Here is an 18,158-nt window from a genome sequence, read left to right on the forward strand (position 1 = left end):
GGCCAATGGCATTGGACATGCAGCTCAAAGGTCTAGTCTCAGAAAGTGGGGGTTGCCGAAAGCAAAGCGCAGTCCAGCCTAGCGGGGCAAGACCACCAACAGGCCTCGAAGATGGAAATGCAAATTAGAGACTGAAGAAGCCTTATGCGGGCTGGAGAGGCACATAACGGTGGGACTGTGTTCCACACTGTGGACCGTACCTTCTGGTGAGACAGGTGCTCCAATACATTGCCTGCCCTAATCGAGGTTGTCACACAGAAGGGGTAGGCTACTGTTTCTGCCTTCAGAGCCACAGCACCTGCCGCTGAGTGAGACAGGTGGCAGAAGCCTCATCCAGGCTCATATTGTCAGGGGGGGAGTATGTTTAACAGTGGCCGCCAGGCCCCCGCCTCCCTCCCTGCAACATTTAAAAGGTGAAGGGGACAGTTTGGACTCCCGAGGAGCCTGCAGGGAAGGGCACAGGTGGCTCTTAGACTGCTGCGCTTCCTGCTCACGGGCCATCGGCTGGCCAGAGACCACCCGCGAGAGGCAAGCAGCTGGAGCAAGTTCTCATGGGAGTCTGCTCTGAAGTTTTTCGTTGACAGACCCGTTATATTGTTGTTCATCATTGGTGAGCCGACAGTTTAAAAGTTTCTTTGGGGAAACCTTTTGATCCAGATGGATGAGAATTTAGGATAAAACCCATCGATTTCTGTTGCGGGGTGGGGGGCCATGGACCAGTCCCTTCACTTAGAAGTCGAATCTTGTCTGTAAATGTGGATGAGGTCCTCCTTCCAGAACTTCTGTGTTGATTATAGAGGGACCGTATCGAGGGTTCGAATAAATAGCAGCTAAAGGATGCTATGTATAAAACAAAACCATGTATTAGACTATATGTTTTTGCATTAATTTACACGGGCACATTTAATGTGGTTGAAATATTTTGGAAAGATGGGCCTTATAATCCGTACCATCAGAATGGCAGAAAGCCCCCTGCAGCATTTCATGACACATCACCAGGGTTCCCACTGTCAGCAGCCTCAGAGGCAGAGATCGATGCGTTTCGCTGGGTCTGACGTGAACATTTTCACCCCAAATTATCCATTTTGGAGGGGACGGAAACTGATCTGTAAGTAAAGGCTACTTTTCGAAGGTCATTTGGAACGTTGGCCCATCATGGGCCAATTTAAGAGAAAGTCTCTCACTTGAGGAGAGGGAACGGAGCGTAAAATCCCTTCTTGTCATCATTAGAGCAATAAATTCTGCACAGGCCGCCTGTGGTTAACCTCTGCCAGGACGGGAGGTCGCTGATAACTCAGACGTAACACTTACTAAAGAGAGAGCCTGCCTGTCAGTACAAGGACTGGGAAATGTGGTCTTGTAAACAGGCCTCCTGGAAGCTGATTGAATAAGCCACTAGTTTCTTTTCCAGCACAGAGATGTTTACTCCACCCAGAGGCTTGAGCCGGATGCCGCCTGTACAACATTATGTGCAAGCTGGGATCTCCAGGGCTTTTGTGAGCCTTGGTTGGTTTAATTGGGAGCGTTGCTGTTTGGGGTCTCTAGCACATTCCCCAGACTTTGCTTCCCCTGGCTCCAGCCTTGCCTGCATCTTGCTGTGGCGGCGGTATAAATAATGCAGAGGTCTCTGCGCCGGGAGCAGGAGCAAGTCCCGGATGTCAGTCAGGATTGGGAAGCACAGCAGCTGAACGCTGGAAAGCAGAGCAGCAAACACAGTCAGGGATGTGTGAGCTGCGGGGAGCAGGGAACGGCACAGGGGTATGTTTGAGATGGAGAGGGGGTAACCCCCTGAACAAGGGGCCCCATTAGCTTACCGAGGAACCAAAAGGAGACCCAGGAACGGAGGGGAAAGATGGGGAAGGCACTTGACCAGCACAGTCATGGGGCCCTGAACCGCCCTTTTGCTGAGCAAGAAGGGGCGGAACTCATATTTGCATGAATTAAATTAACCTTGCAGTTCAGCTCAGACAAGAATTCACTGGGAAAGGTGCTCGGGAGACGCCTAAGAGCCTGGTTTCAAAATCGTAATCCAATCTACATCGTTCACTTTGCTGAGGAGGAAAGAGAGACACGGGGGAGTCAGTCAGTTCAAAACTAACCACTCCAGCTGAGAGAAGACGAAACTTAAACTTTTAAATCTGCGTCGCTTCCTGTGCTCCTTGCCGTGGAGCAAAGCGCAATCCTATTGCCTATTGGCTTAACCCAGAAGTCCAGCTATTACACTTAAGCGCTTCTTCATTGAGTTCCTACATCGTGCAATCCTATTGCCTATTGGCTTAATCCAGAAGTCCAGGTATTAATTACACTTAAGCGCTTCTTCATTGAGTTCCTACATTCGTTTACTTCTCCAACTCGTCGATTTGACTTCCTCTCTCACCAAATGTCCTTTCTGTCCAGATGATATCGGCTGCCTTAAGCGAGGCCGTCGCCATCACCTGTGGCTGGTCTCAGCCCCTCCGACCCATTTCTTAACACTCCTGTTCTATTGATCGGGTCCTGCACCTCTGCACCTCTGGGATCCATTCTTCTGCCACTCTGTCATCTAACCCTGAAGGATCGCCATTCCTCAGATGCGGGTGCTTACAGAGCTCTCCCTCAGCAGCACTCATCTCGAGATAAGCCCCTGGGGAATGCCGGCACCCCCACGTCACACTCCATTTAAGGACGCCACGCATTTGGAGGGCAGTGTGGACGATGCTGCTGAGGCTTGTGCAACGTGCACAGCGATTTCCTCTTGGCTTGTGGGATCATCCCAACAAAACGGCTTCCAGAAGAGGCAGCGTAGAAACGGGAAGTGTTTTAAAACATGGATTCTTCACGAGAGCAAACGGGTTCAAATAGTTACTGAAATACTTAAAACAGGGCAAACTTGAGCAAGCCCGGGCAGGTTACTTATTTGATCTGAAATGCAATTTTCTCAGCTACAAACCAGAGATGATTATAGCACCTACTTCATTAGGAGATCATCTCTGTTAAGTTTTTAGCACGATACCCGAAGCATCCTAAGTCTTCAATGGAGTAATTATTGTTGGTTTTGCTGCCCTCGTTGTGGACGTTGGGAGTTGCCATCACTGAGCTCACTTCCTCCTTACCTGGCACAGAATTTTACTGACAGGAAGTGTAAGTGTTACATCTTCCAGCTGGAAAGACAGAGCTTTCTCAACTGAAGTAACTTGATACTTTGTCTTGTGATCACCCCCCAACAACTCAGAGGGACACATGTGGCTCATGATTAATAGGCACTTATTTTTAGGAATGTCGTTTGTGGGACAAGCAGGAAAAGTGCGTCTAACTTCCTTTATTTTGACTCTTCAAAGGCCACGAGAAACTCTCAGGGCAAAGCAGTGATCATTCCCACAGGTGATTAGTTCTATAATTTGTCCTTTACCCCAGCTTTCAGAGTTTGTAAGATCAGAAAATAAATAAATAAAACTCTTTCCATTTGAGTTCAGCACTAAAGGAGCACCTGTCATCACGCAGGCATAGCTCCTGGCTTTATTGAGAAATCTGTTGCTAAGACACGGTCTTCATTTATTTGCACACTTTTCATATAAGTCATGGGTGTTAAATTCACAGAGAGAAACTTAGGGGTAAGAGACAGAGGTTGGCGGAAAATTCATGATGGTAGAAGATTAAACCTCCAACAATCCTTTTATCTCTTCCTGTCGACTGCGGTCCTGGGACCAGGGGCATCAGTATCATTGGGACTTGTTAGAACTTCAAAATCCTGGGTCGGACCCAGTCTTACTGGATTCGCAGATTTCTGGGGAGTGGCTAACGAGTGGTCCAGCTTATCCTGATGCTTAGTCACATGTGAGACGGGAACAGTGGTTCTCAGCCTTGGCTGCACATGAGAGTCACCTGGAAAATTTTTTTAAAAATCCATAGTCCTAGTCTGCAGACCAATTAAGTCAAAATCTCTAGAGGTGGGCTTCGGACATTGCTATTTTTCAAATCTCCTCCGGAGATTCTAACGTGGAGCCAGGATGGAAAAAAAATGGTAGCCTAGGGGATGTGTTTGCTAGAAATAACAGAATCCTGCTCAAAATAACCCAAGTACTGAGTGAGACACAGGGTTTTGAAGGAAATAAATCCCAAAAGTCTTACAGGAACTGCAAAGCACCCAGATTCCAGAGAGTTAATTCTTCCTTCCATGTGTCATCTTTTTCTGTGGCCACATTTTGTGTTTTCTGATTTTCTCTGTGCATTTCATTAATTATCCCACCCAGTACAAAACGACGTATTCTGCTTATTCACTGTTTCCACTCTCCCATTATTTGTCTTCTGCATGGTTTGACTTGTCACTGGAACAACTCCCTCCTCCCAACTTTGCCCATTGCAACTCCAACACCCATAGTTCAGCCATACCGAGAAGTTGGGGAGACTTATTTCCCCATAAGATTTTGACCCGAAATGGTGAATTAAGAATTCCACATAAAAAATAAAATTGTTATTTTTTATTGAAGAGAAAAAAAATACTTAAAAATATTTTTTCTGCTAACAGGGAATTTACAATGTGATCTAAAAATCCCCCCAAATATAATGTTCGCTCTCTATTGTTGACAGGGAATTTACAATGTAATTTAAAAATCCCCCCAAATATAATGTTCACTCTCTATTGCAGCCAAGGAGAATAATTAAAACAAAGAAGGAGGGAAAGAAGCTAAACATAGAGAATAGTTTTGAGTCCTTTAGTCCTTAAAACTGTCATCTCACAGACACCTGGTCCGTCCAAAAACCTACCTGCTGTCTGTCCCTTGGTTGAGTCCGTGTTTCTGTCTGCAACAACCTTGATTCCAGAAATCAGTCCTGACATCATTGAATTCTTGCTACTCACATAGTCTGCCAACAAAGCAACGTAGCTTATCGGTTCCAGTTCGCCATCAAAGAGTCGGTCTTCATCTTCTCTTTTGACCAGGGAGATCATCTACCTACCTGTCCCTTCGGTGTCCTTTACGTGCATGTTCGTTTAGGACTCTGTGCCTTGGGGGTCCACATGGTCACTACAACTGACCGCTATGCCAGTAATGAAGACGACAAGCCCTTCCGTTTTTTAATTCACTTGAGTGTTTACAGAAAGAAAATGACAAGATTAGATTTCTTAACTTTCAACTCAGTTGATTGTTTGAGAACCAGAGAACTTCTGTGACAGCTATGAAATATCCAATGTCCTATCAACACAGGGCCTGGTAGAGCGGAGAGTAAAATTTTAAAAAAATAATTGTGTAGGCTGCCGAATGACAGTGACAGTTGCTAAGTTTCTCACATGAAAGTTAGAGATTGGTTTGCAATTAATAAGATCCTAGAACTTGGGATGAGGGCAAATGGTCGAACCTAAATGAAACTGACAATCTTGAATACCAAGCCCCCCGCCTCGCCCCACTTATCAGTGGAAATGCTATCTGAGGCAGTTGGTCTTCTTCTGCTTAAATATCCTGTGATACCTCACCTGGGGGCAAATTTCTTGAAAAAAGATGCTCATTTTTTCCCCAATGTACCACAACTCTCCTGCGGTGTGCCCTCATCTGATAACTGGGATCAAAGATAAGCATGATTATAGAAGATCAGCATACCCTGTGACTCAGGAGGAAATAGCTTACCCATCAAAAGAATTGAAAGATTTTGCTAATTAGTAGACGTCATCAGAAATCTGGATCATCAGATTGGGATTGCATTCTAAGAGTGCTAAGCTAATGAGGGCAGAACATAACACTAGATTTGGCTAACTTCCTTGACATGAGTGCACATTCTAGAGATTCCAGATTTAATTGGTTATCTCGAGCAGCTGGCGTTAGATCTAACGGCTTCCGTTGGTCGATAGCTGAAACCTGTGCTTGACAGTAGCCCATATTGAGTGAGACCAAAGTGCCAGAACTTCCATGGCATAATGTGGAGAGGGAAATCCAAAGTCTCAGGGAGATAGGAACGTGTACTGGATTTGTCTTGGACGTGACACCCACCTCCCATCTAGAGAAGGTTCAGAAGGCACTCTCTCCAACAAGACAGTGAGAAATCTTCGTGGGGGGGGAGCATCTTTAGCCTTGAAAAGTCCTGTGGTCGCTCTTCCTTAAGGCCAGCTCTGTAGGGGAAGCCACTCGAGATGGAGTGCCTGATTTTGATGGAGATGAAAGCAGAGTAGCAGAGACCAGCTAAGCGGTCGCATTCTATGACCACAAACAACATGGGCACGTCCACCAACACGTCCGTCTTTATCCCAGATCATACCTCTTGTTCTGGTGTCTGTTTTATCTAATAAGGTAGCTACTCCAGCTTCCTTCTGTCCAGTATTTACATTAACATACTTCCTGATGTCTTTCACTTTTAATCTGTGTATGTCTTTCTATTTAAAATGAATTTCTTTTAGGCGGAATATATTTCATCTTGCTTAATAACCAACATGACGGTCTTTATATTTTAATTCGTATGCTTCGACCATTTACCTTTAATGAGATTACGAATGTGTTTGGATTGAAACTTACCATCTTATCAGCTGTTTTCTGTTTGTTTCACCTGTTTGAAGAGTTTTCAACTTTTCTGATTTTTTGGTATTAATTCAGCATTTTTATGATTCCAATTTGTCTCCGTGTTTGAATATTGTATGTATTCCTTAAAATAGTTTTAGAGTTTGCCCTATTGTTACAATATCCATCTCTAATTAATCAGAGTCTCATTTTTAAAAAATATTATGGTGTCTCATATGTAGTATAATGACCTTACGACAGTATATTCACAATTTCTTACTCCAAATTTCCATTATTGTGATACATTTGCTTTTACATATACTATAAACACATACCGCATTATCATTATTTTTACTTTAGACCCTCAGTTATGTTTTAGAGAAATTAATGTCAAGCAGAAAAAGAAAAAAAATATCTAACCTTCACGTTTTTGGACCCACAAATTTCTACACTCAGAATCAGAAAAGATAGATGCCTGGCCTCAAAGGAGAATATTATTCTCCAACGCCCTTTTCAAATGCAGCCAAGGAGAATGATGGGGACACAGGTACCTATCTGCCAAGGGCAGAGGAAAGATCTGTAGAGAAAAAAGACCGATGAGCAACTTAGAGGGAGCAGAACTAGGGCCCGATCGACCAACTGGCCCCACTCACATATGTAGGGACATATATAGGAAACTCAAATGTCTGCCTATTATCATTTCAGAATTGTCGTAAACAAATGACCACTATTTCCTTTATTCACCCTTTCAGACATGAGTGTTTGTTGGGGGTCTATTTCCTCATTCAGCAAGTGTATGTAAGCGGGTGGAAGGCAGACGACTTGCCTTCTTTGTTCATAGAACTGGGGTAGAGAAACTATCATGGGACCTTGGCCAGGGTCTGATATGGTGACGGGGTGAGATGGGCAGAGGGATTTTTTTGGCAAGGAGGGGAGCAAATATTTAGACTAAAAGGACAGATTTCTCAGTACTTAGCTTATGCTGGATAAAAAAGCACCCCAAAACTTAGTGGCTTAAACAAGAACTAAGCAATCTCTCTAATGATGCTGTGTGAGAATTATGCGTCAACTAGGTGATTCTTGTGGTCGGAGCTGTTGGCCGGGGAAGGATGGTCTCAGGTGGATTCATTCATTCACAGGTCTACTGGTTGGCTTGCTATCAGCTATAGGACAATGAGGGATGACATTGTAGCATGTCTCTTGTCACCCAGCAGGCCAGCCTATGTTTCTCCACATGGAGGTTGTCACACGGTTCCCAGGAGCAGTCAAACAGCAAGCCCCAATGTACAAATCCTTTATAAGCTTCAGTCCGCATCATATTTGCCAATACATATTGGCCAAAAGGTGTCACATGTGTAAGTCCAGATGCAAGGGGTGAAGAAATATATTTCACTTCTCAATAGAGTTAGAACACAGTCCATAGCAAAGGGGCAAGCGAATCTCTTATTTTAATAGGATTCCGCATGACTTTCCCTTTGTCACGTGACTTTGCAGAACCTCCTCGTAGGAGGAAGATACTCCCTCACCCCATGGCTACATGACTCGCTTCCACCAGTGGCCAGCAGACGTGATGTCTGCCATGCTTCAGTAGGCGCTTTAAGAGGCGCAGTGTAAGTCTGCCTTTGATCTTCCCCACCTCCGCCATAGTCGTACCTTGTCCCCACTTGGGGCATCTTCTTTATTGAGCCTGGATCCTAGGATGAAGAGGATCTGCTAGAAAATAAATCATTGTTTGCTAAGCCATTGGGTTTGCTGGTCACTTTTTCACCACATCAAACCCTGAAGAAAACATTATAATGATTTATTAGCTTCTCTCTTTTTTCTATTTAATCTATTCATTTTAAGTGACTGTTTATTTCCTACTGACTTTAAAATTGTGCAAAACTCATTTTTTTAAAAAAGCCTTTCTTCCTGTTTTCTCTTCTAGTCAGACCTTGACACCTCTCCTGTCACAAGTAAATTTCTCTAAAGAGCTACATGTGACTCATACATCCTCACATTCCATTCAGTCCTCAGCCTCTTCCAATCTAACCTTTCCCTTGAAAACTTTACCCATACAACTCTTGCCAAGCTCACCGATGATCCCCACCTGGCTGGTTCTGCTAAGTAAACGCTATCTACCCAAGGAAGCTGACATGTTAAATATTTAAGAACCCAATAGGTCTGACCTGGATCGACCTTCTTCTTTGTTTGCCCAATTGTAGGTCTTCTGTGATTTCCATGGCCATTCCCAAAAGAAGAACGTGTTCCTTTATGGCTGTAGCATCAAGGAGACTTTGTGGCAAGCGGAGTCCGCTGTGGGCACATCCACACTCTTGGAAGATGTCAGCTACAGGGTAAGTGTGAAGTGGCTATATTGATACAAAGACAAGAGCCCAAATAAAATCTGTAAAGTAGAAAACATACAAACGATAGAGAATCCATGAATGCTAGTTCGGTTTCTTGAAAGGGTCAACATAAGTGACAACCTTTTAATTAGATCAAGAACAGAAAGAAGACACAAGAAAGTCAGAATGAAAAGGGACATTGCTACTGACCTCCCAAAATATAAAAGAAAATGCGTAAGAGCTACTTGGCAGCAAATGGATAAATTCTGAGGAAGATACAAATTATCAAAACTGACTCACAAAGACATATAAAATATAATTAGATCTATTTTAGTAAATAAATTATATTACGAATTATAACTCTTTCCACAAATAAAATGTGGCCAAGTGGCTTTGTTGGTGAATTCTATCAAAATCTGAACACATAAACAATACTAACTGCAAATAAATTTTTTTTAAAAAAGAGTAGAAACTCTCCCCAACTCATTTTCTGAGTCCCATATTACTCTAATATCAAAGCCAGAAAAGATACTACAAGAAAAGAAAGCCAATATCACTCATAAACACCTACCCCAACACCCTTTAAAAATATTAGCAACTCAAACGCAGCAGCACATAAAAATCATCATTCACTGTGTCAAAGTGGAGTTTATCTCATGAATTAGAGAATGGTTTAACATAAAAGGTCAAATACTGGTCCACTCTTTGTAAGTAAATAAATGTCAAAAACTACATCATTATATCAATACATACATTTAAAGCATTTGATGAAGTTAAATATCCATTTAAAATAAAATCTCACAGCAAACTAAGACTAGAAAGAGATTTTCTTCAACATGAAATTAGGCATCTGAAAAATGTCCCATAGCTACTATTATCCTGGCTGGTGAAAGTCTGAATGTTTTTCCTATAAGATCAGAAACAAGGCAAGAATGCTTTTACCGTTTCTGTTCAGCATTTTACTGCATAGTCTAGCTAGTTCAATAAGACAAGAAAAATTATAAAGAGAAGCAGATTGGAAAAAAAAAAACCAGAACTGTCTTTATGCACAGGCGATATAGTATTTTATGTAGAAAATTCTTAGCAACTACTGGAACTAATAGGCAAGTTTAGCAAGGTCAATATAAAAATTGATTTTATTTCTGTGTACTGGCAATGAACAATCCACAAATGAAATTAAGAAAAAATCCATTTGTAATAGTATTAAAAAGATCAAGCCAATTACAAATCCCCAGAAAAAAAAAAAAGTGTATTTTCTCTACACTGAAACGACAAAACATTCTGGAGAGGAATTAGAGGGGACCTAAATAAGTAGAAAAATGTACCAAGTTAATGTGTTGGAAGACAATGTTTTAAAGATGGTCATTCTCCCCAGATTTTTCTATGATTTAATACAATTTCTATCAAGATCTCAGCAGGCTATTTTGTGGATATTGAGACGCTAACCTTAAAATTTATGTGGAAAGGAGCTAGGATAGCCAAAAGAGATTTTACAAGAGAAGAATAAAGTGAGAGCATTTACTTTACATGATTTCAAAACTATAAAGTGAGAGTAATCATGAAAATGTGGTATTGACATAAGGATAGACATGCAAGTCAGTGGAACAGAACAGAGCAGAAATACGCTCACACATTTATGGGCAACTGATTCCTTTTAACGTATCAATCTTTTATTATGGAAATGTAAATTACAGTGGGTTTGTCCATAAATAGAAAATAATACTTTCTCTCCCATAAAATGCACCAATGGCTTCTAAGGGAAAAATAACAATCACATGATAATATCCTAGATGCTGCAAAACATTTTTAAAAATTCAATATCTAGTCTTGATTTTTTTAAAAAAAAAATCTATCAAATAGACATAGGTATTTACTTAACACCTATTTATATCAGACATCATTTTTTAAATTAAATTTATTGGGGCGACATTGATTAATAAAATTGTATAGGTTTCGAGTATACAACTCAAAAATACGTCATACATATATCGCATTGTGTGTTCATCATCCAAAGTCAAATTTCTTTCCGTCACTATATATTTGATTTTTGACAAAAGTGCCAAGGCAATTCCATCGGGGAAGAACAATCTGTCCAACAAATAGTGCTGAAACAATTATACAGCCATATGGCAAAATATGAATTCAGACCTTTCCTTAACAACATACACAAAATTTAATTTAAAACGGATCGCAAACCTAAATGTAAGAACTGAACTACCGAACTTATGGAATGCAATCTGCTAGAAAATCTTTGTATTTTGCCTTCTTTTAACAGTCAAAGCTGCTTTAGGTAGCACCCCCAAAAGCACAAACTATAAAAGAAAAAATGTGATAAATGGAACTTTATCCAACTCAACATTTTTTTCTCTTCAAAAGTCACTAGTTAGAGAGTGGAAAGACAAACTATCAACTGGGAAAACGATTCGCAAATCCTGTATCGGATAAAGAATTTGTATCCAGAATCTGTGAATTTTTACAAGTCGATAATAAGAAAAATGACTCGATTTTAAAAAATGGGCAACAGATGTGATTGAACACCTCAAAGATAACATACAAATGGCTTCTATTAACAACATCATTATTCATTTGGTAATTGCAAATTAAAAACATAATGGGATTGCACTACACAATCACTAGAATAGCTATAATCAAGAAGACAGGAAATGCCAAGTCTAGGAAGGATGTTTAGAACAGAACAGTCATTTATCATTGTTGGCAGCATAGGATGGTGCGAATTTCTGATACATGCAACGACATAGTTCACCTTCAAAAGAAGTTGGAAACAAATATATATATATATACATACATATATATGTATGTGTGTGTGTGTGTGTGTATATGGTTTAATCTGTATAAAAATTCTGGAAAAGGCAAAACTATAGAGTCATAAAGCAGATTGCAATTCACCGAAGGATGGATTGACTGGACCTAAGTGTGAAAGAAACATTAGGGCGATGACGTTTCTAAAACTGGATTGTGGTGATGGTCGCAAAACTGCGTACGCTTACTAAAAATCATCAAACTGCATGCCTACCTCAGTCAAGACGATTTATGGTTTTTAAAAGCAAACACCATCGATATCTACCGTGGACCAAGTGCTCTGCTAGGTATTCATGTAAGGAAGTCACGTAAAACATGGTCGTCTTCTTCTAAGAAATAATAGTTGAAATCAGGTCTGCGCCACTGCCCGAGATGTGTCTCTTGATAGTGACACTTCCTGGCGTGGATCCTCTTCATACCTCTCCAGCTGTCAGGAGTCCCAGAGATCGTAACTATGGATACTACTCACCAGTGCCGAGCATGTGCTGGGCACCATCGTAAGCACTCCCTATGCACTGATTCACTTCATCTTCCCAGCTGCCCTGTGTTCTGGAGTACAGCACGGCAACCGAAGATGCTCAACAAGTGTTCGTTGAACGAATGGGTACTTTCGGTGACATCCAACTTCACAGAGGAGGGAAAGGAGTTTGCAAGAGCTGGGATTGGGACCCAACGGGGGGTTCCACGTCAAGTTCACACTTCGATTCCAACCTTAGTGATCTTACAAAAAAAAATTGTGCTATATCGGACAGAAATAAAACCATGAGTCCAACTGCTCTGTAGTTTAGAATGAAGGACGTGGTGAATGCGAGTCTAAATCTTTGTGCGAAGCTTGGAAAACAGAGTATTAGCTGAGTTAAAAGATGGGAAATATACCATCTAAAGCGAGGCCTTTTTAAAGAATCTTGGAAGACTGAATATTTGAGCAGAGCGATCTCCTTTTCTCCCTTCGCTCTGACCAGGATAGTAATGATGACAATAATCGCACCCATTTATTGAGGATTCAAAGTGCTTTATTAACTCACGCAAGGTAGGAACTATTATTACTCCCTTCCCCCTTTTCCGGTGATAAGACTGGGTGCTAGACAAGTTGAATGACCCGCCGAAAGTCAAACGGTATAGCAGGAATCCAGAATTCATACTTTTGAGCCCTAGACCCAAACTATGCCCTTGCCACCTGCTTCATCTGGAGAAAAGAGAAGACGTGATTTGAGTTCTGTAGGGCTGACACGGGGACCTCACATTTTCCTGGAAAAGACCTCTGAGCTGGGAACTGCCTAGTTAAGTTTTTAGTCAGCCTGTCTTTGAGTGGTCCATCTTTCTTGAATTTGGGCAACCAGGCAGGGCTGAGAAGAGACAGCAAAAAGCAGACAAATTAATGCAACTCAGGCTTGTACAGTGTACCTTGAAACCAGAATTATCAAATGAGAAGCCTTTTTCCATTCGTTTTGGCTGCACCCGACTCCACTGCTGCCGGACCAATGGGATTCGGTTTCTGTTAGGATGCACGAGACTCATTCTTGCAGCCAACTTTGGCCTAATCTCTAAACCCCTGCCAGCTCCGTGTTGAGACCATGCTTGGTGCCAGCTCCTGTGTCTTTTTGCTCTAGACGTGCATCGTCTCATTTATTCTTGGTAACAACTCTAATAGGGAGATGTTAAATCTTCCATTTTACAGACGAGGGGCCTACGCCTCAGGGAGGCCGAGTAGCTTATCTGTAGTCACACAGCAAGTACATGCAGGAAGCGGACTCTTAGGTCTGCTCTTCTTGCTTTTAAATTCTGTCCTTACTAGCTCTAGGTCCGCTAGAAAAAAAAAAAGATACTTTTCTGGCCTCTCTATTATAATAATAGAATTTGCCTCAAAGACTTGTGATGATTAAATAAGTTAATGCATGTAGAATACATAGTAAGCGTTCCATGAAAAAGTATTTATTATAAATTTCAAGTTTTTGAAAACTGAGATGAAGTTTAAGGGCACGGACCAAGTGACAAGGGAAAGGTTGAATGTCCCAAGCCGACGTTCCCCAGCCAAGCTGGAGATTTCAGGGACGCTGGAGCAAGGTACCAGTGATCCATCCCTGCACAGAATTCATCTATTTCTTATTCATTTACCAAATGAAACCAAACGCACAAACAGTCTCCCATCATCCTAGCTATCCTCATCTTCATTTCTCACTCTGGCGCAGATCAATCTGTGTAAAAATCGAGAGGGAAATAGAACGAAGGTATTGCTGTTAGTGCCCAGTTTCAGAGTCCATTCTTTAACGAATGGATAAACTGTCGCTAGAAAGATGGAAGGGGGAATCCTTCGATTGCACCTTGTAAAGCTCACATCCTCCAGGCTAAAACCATCCTCCAGGGATAAAACCATAGCTTGGAAACGTCTCCAGATTGCCAGCCATCAATTCGAACGTGTAGTCATCTGTACCAGCTAAGAAAACCAGGTTCCCTTAAGTAAGAAAGAAGAGATCATGTGAACGGCGTCAGGTTAAACTTTTTGCAATGAGGTCAAACGTTGATGAATTAAAATTATTTTCAAGTATTCTTGATCACTTTGTGTGTGTGTGTGTGTGTGTGTGTGTGTGTGTGTGTGTGTGTGTGTGTGTGTGTGTGGTTTATTTATATCTGTTAACCAGTGCCCTAGGGGCAGATTCTATTTATGTCAGCAAATCATTAAGGAGTACTATCTGAGCAGCACGGCTTCCTGTGCTGAGATTTCCATGCCAACAAGACACAGACCTGCCCTCATGGAACCTCTAGGCTGCAGAGGAGATCGAAAATAGACGACTAATTACATAGACAATAAAGAAAGATTTCGAAGGGGAAAAATGGGGTGAGGGATCACAAGAGAGAGAGACAGGAGTGGGTAGATGAAATCTATCAGGACGGGATTGTAGGAACTCAAGCAAGCATGTGAGCATTTCATTTCCCTTGCTCAGCTGGTGCCTCTGTCCGGAGGATACAGAAACTTAGAGATCACAGCACATTGTGTTAATCATTATGTTAATATATACTTATCTGCCATATGTAATTTATATAATTAACAGATATATTAATCTTTATATTAATACATTTAAGCATGGGTCCAGTAAGAACCAGAGCTACTAAGAGTTCTGCTCAATGTTCTAGAAATGAAAGAAACTCTATGTCTTTAAAAATAGGGCTTTAATTCATATGCTTATTAATATGATCTGTTTCACTAACTTCTTACAATTTGCCCAAAAGCCTGAAGTTTTACTGTTTCTTATCTAATGTATACAATTTTATATTATGTGCTAGTTTGTGGAGATTCTGTCAACACTGAAGTGAGAGAATTCTCCTGTAAATAACAAATGTTTTGGGCTAAGTGTGGTATACTTACTAAGCCAAAGTCTTGGTGTACTTACTCTGAGTCATTGTCCTTCGGAGGTGGGGGAAGGGGAGGTCTGGTGACTGGAGGCCCCCTCTTCTGTCAATCAGAGAGTTGTAATGGTTTACCTATGCCTTCTAAATAGAGATTAAGAGATGTCACATAAAGCTTTCTGCCTTAGGAAAAGGTGGGCTGTATGAGCCTGAGAGAGAATGGATTTTTAGGAGTTTTATAACTGGCCCAGCTTCAGATTTATGGATCAGAGGATGAGCCTAAAAAGTGTATTTTGGCCGTTGCACTTTCTCAGGAAACAAGTGAACTCTATATGCATTTCTGCTCAAGCATCATCAGTGGCCCGTATGATTGAAAGAAGTGACAGTCCTTAGTTTGACTCTTAGAGCTAGAAAACAGTGAGGTTAGGCAGAGTCCCGTCTACATTTCAGGTCCCCATGAAGTCTGTGGTTTCCATGGAACTGAATGCAGCAGTGTATGAGTCTGAACATATGTGTGTGCAACATCGGTCCACGATGATGCCAAAACATGGAGTCAAAAGATCATAGTCTAGAGCTGGCCAGGTTGGCATCTGGGTCCCATGCTGGCCACTTCGTAGTCAGACTTAAGCTATTTTTTTCTAAACCTTCTACGGTTCAGTTTCCTCATCTTGCAAATGATTTTTTTTTTTAATGGTATCGATTTCTTAGAGTCGATACCAGATTTATAGCAGCACATATTGTGTTTGCTTTATCGCGATGCCTAATAAACATTGAGAAGTTTCTTTTTCACGGTGCGTATCCCCGAGTGCTCGCGACTCATCCTCACCTTATCTTTTGGTGGTTGTCGTAGACTCTCCCCAAGATCCTTGATCAGCTGGCACCGGCATTCACGATGAGCAGCTGCAGCTTCGTCGTGGAGAAGTCACGCGCCTCCACGGCCCGGGTGGTGGTGTGGAGGGAGATGGGCGTGTCCAGAAGCTACACCATGGAGAGCAGCTTCTGTGGCTGCAACCAGGGGCCCTACCAGGTACGTGAGGCCGCGAGACACCCAGGCTTTCCATCTACCGCGAGGAGCGGGGCTGCCTGGCCCCCGCTCCCTGATCTCACGGGAGAACTAGTCCAATGCCTTCCCTGGCAGCACAGTCTGTGCTGATCCTGGAGGCAGCGTGTGCCTGCCTACTGATTTGGTGTGTCGATCATCTGCCTTCGCCAGCAAGCGGCAGGGAGCCTCCCTCGGATACGTACCCCCAGATTTTAGGGAGCCTCTACATGGCCCTGCTATAGGCATGGGAACCCTTTATCATGAGCAGACTGACGGGTCCCCTATGCGTCATAAAGGGCGTCGGTCGTTGCATAGATATCGTCAGTGCCTGTGTGTTGTGCTTCTGTGTCTTCCGTGCTTATCTCGGTCAGCAGCTCTCTGCTACGCTGCTGTCACCAGGGCACACAGAGTTGTGTGCATGTCGTGGGCCTCTGCACGCCGAGAGGCTCTAGGACTCATGTCCTAGTGTCCCGGGAAAGGACTCGTGCAAGCCCCATTCTCCCTACGGCTCTATAAAGTGTGTGAGCAGCTGGAGAATGGCAGGCCGTTCTGGCTGCTCGTCCTACCCGCCTCCAGAGGAGCATCAGTGAAGGGCATTGTGACAGTGCCGGGTAATAGACTCTTTTAGATTTGTTGGGCAAACTGACAGGTGGCTCCTTGCTGACTTCTATTCAACCACACGAATACCTGGGCTTCACCGGCGTCGAAGCGCATTGTGTTGGCTTTGAAACTCCCCTGGCACATCCAGGAAGCGCCGGGCTCTGCACAAGCTCGTGCTTGTAGAAATCTGCGAGCCGTCAAAGGGAGCACAGGGAGTGACAGGTGACGAACACGATCTGACTTCCCACCTGGCCAAGGAGTGTTTTTTGACACAGGGTGACCAAACCTCCCATTAATTCTCTTAGCCAGTCAGTTAGTTTCAACAGTTGCTTGAAACAATCGTTTTTATTACCGAATAAATGAACCGTTCGACTTATCTACCCACATTGACGTCAATGCAGAATAAGGAAGAGAGAGGTGGGGCCCGGGGTTGGCCGTCACAGACCTCGCCCTCCACTTTCCCGTTTCTGTGAGCCCGTAAGCTTCACGTATCACATGCAGAGATGAATCAGGACTTCCCTCCTCCCACCACACACGATGTTCGTGCAGGCCATCGGAGAGCGCATACACGAATGTCCTTGGGGGTCGCATGATCGGGAATCTGTTCACTCCCCTGATAATCAGCACCCGTGGTACCGGAAACAGTAAGCCGGGGATCCTGAGACTTTGACACCTTGTGCCTCTCGGGGTCTTTGCCTCTTATGGAAAGGGGCCGGTTACTTCTTTAAAAGACGACTCCATGTAATCATCAGAGATTTATTGGACTTTCACTGAGTTAGTTTCTCCAAAGCACCCGTGCAGGCCAGCCGCCTCTAGTCCCCTAAGCGTCAGTGCCATTCGTGATAAATCAACCGGAAGCTCGAAGTCCTTCACAGCTGTTGTCTGGGAACGGAGTGACTCGCAGTTTAGGGGCCCCAGCAATTCTCCACCTTCCACGTAACGTGCTTAGTAGCTGTTGGAAATGACAGACAGTGACAGAGGCTTGCCCAATGGGACAGCTTTCAGATAGCGGCTTGGCATTTGCCCTGACAAATTTCCCACGTGGCACGGGGTCTCTGTCAGGGACAAAAGCGGAGCAGGAACTGGCTAGCGAAAGCCGTCCCAATGCCGCAGCGGGCTTAGCGTCCCCATCCCACTGTCCACACGGACCACGTCTCCAAACGGATTGGTTTTCTACCTCCCTTTGTTTTCCCGTCCTTCCGAGCGTTGTGCAGTAACTAACTGAGCAGAAGTGCAGACAGTGAGTAAGAGGAGTAATTTTACATGTGGTGGGGGGCGGGGGGAGCACCCCCCAGAAAGGGAGCCGGCCCAGAGTTGGGTGTGCGGGTGATTTGTATTCGAGGTGTAGAATGAAGACTGTGAGCTATACAGCAGCATGGAAATTTCCATCCTGAGCATATTGCAAATGATCTCCGTACGTTGAAAAGCGGGGTCCCAGTTGGGTCCTGAAGTTATTATTCTAAGGTCATCTTTCCATTCTTTGTTTAGCATCACCGTTTATTCAAAGGATGGAGGCCACTTACACACGCCCACGAGGGGCATTCCTTCCTTCCTTCATAAGAA

At 43.2% G+C, this 18,158-nt stretch overlaps 1 protein-coding gene across 1 annotated transcript in view; it reads left to right on the top strand.

Moving 5' to 3' along the window:
- Positions 1 to 18,158, top strand: part of AGBL1 (ATP/GTP binding protein like 1) — a 505,804-nt gene that overhangs the window by 267,041 nt on the left and 220,605 nt on the right. Inside the window, exons 21-22 of the mRNA XM_015593333.1 lie at positions 8,666 to 8,797; positions 15,804 to 15,980. Of these exons, the coding sequence (XP_015448819.1) occupies positions 8,666 to 8,797; positions 15,804 to 15,980 (309 nt within the window). The remainder of the gene's footprint in view (positions 1 to 8,665; positions 8,798 to 15,803; positions 15,981 to 18,158) is intronic.

This window comes from Pteropus alecto, unplaced genomic scaffold (genome assembly GCF_000325575.1).
Source record: "Pteropus alecto unplaced genomic scaffold, ASM32557v1 scaffold60, whole genome shotgun sequence".
NCBI classification, from domain to species: domain Eukaryota; kingdom Metazoa; phylum Chordata; class Mammalia; order Chiroptera; family Pteropodidae; genus Pteropus; species Pteropus alecto.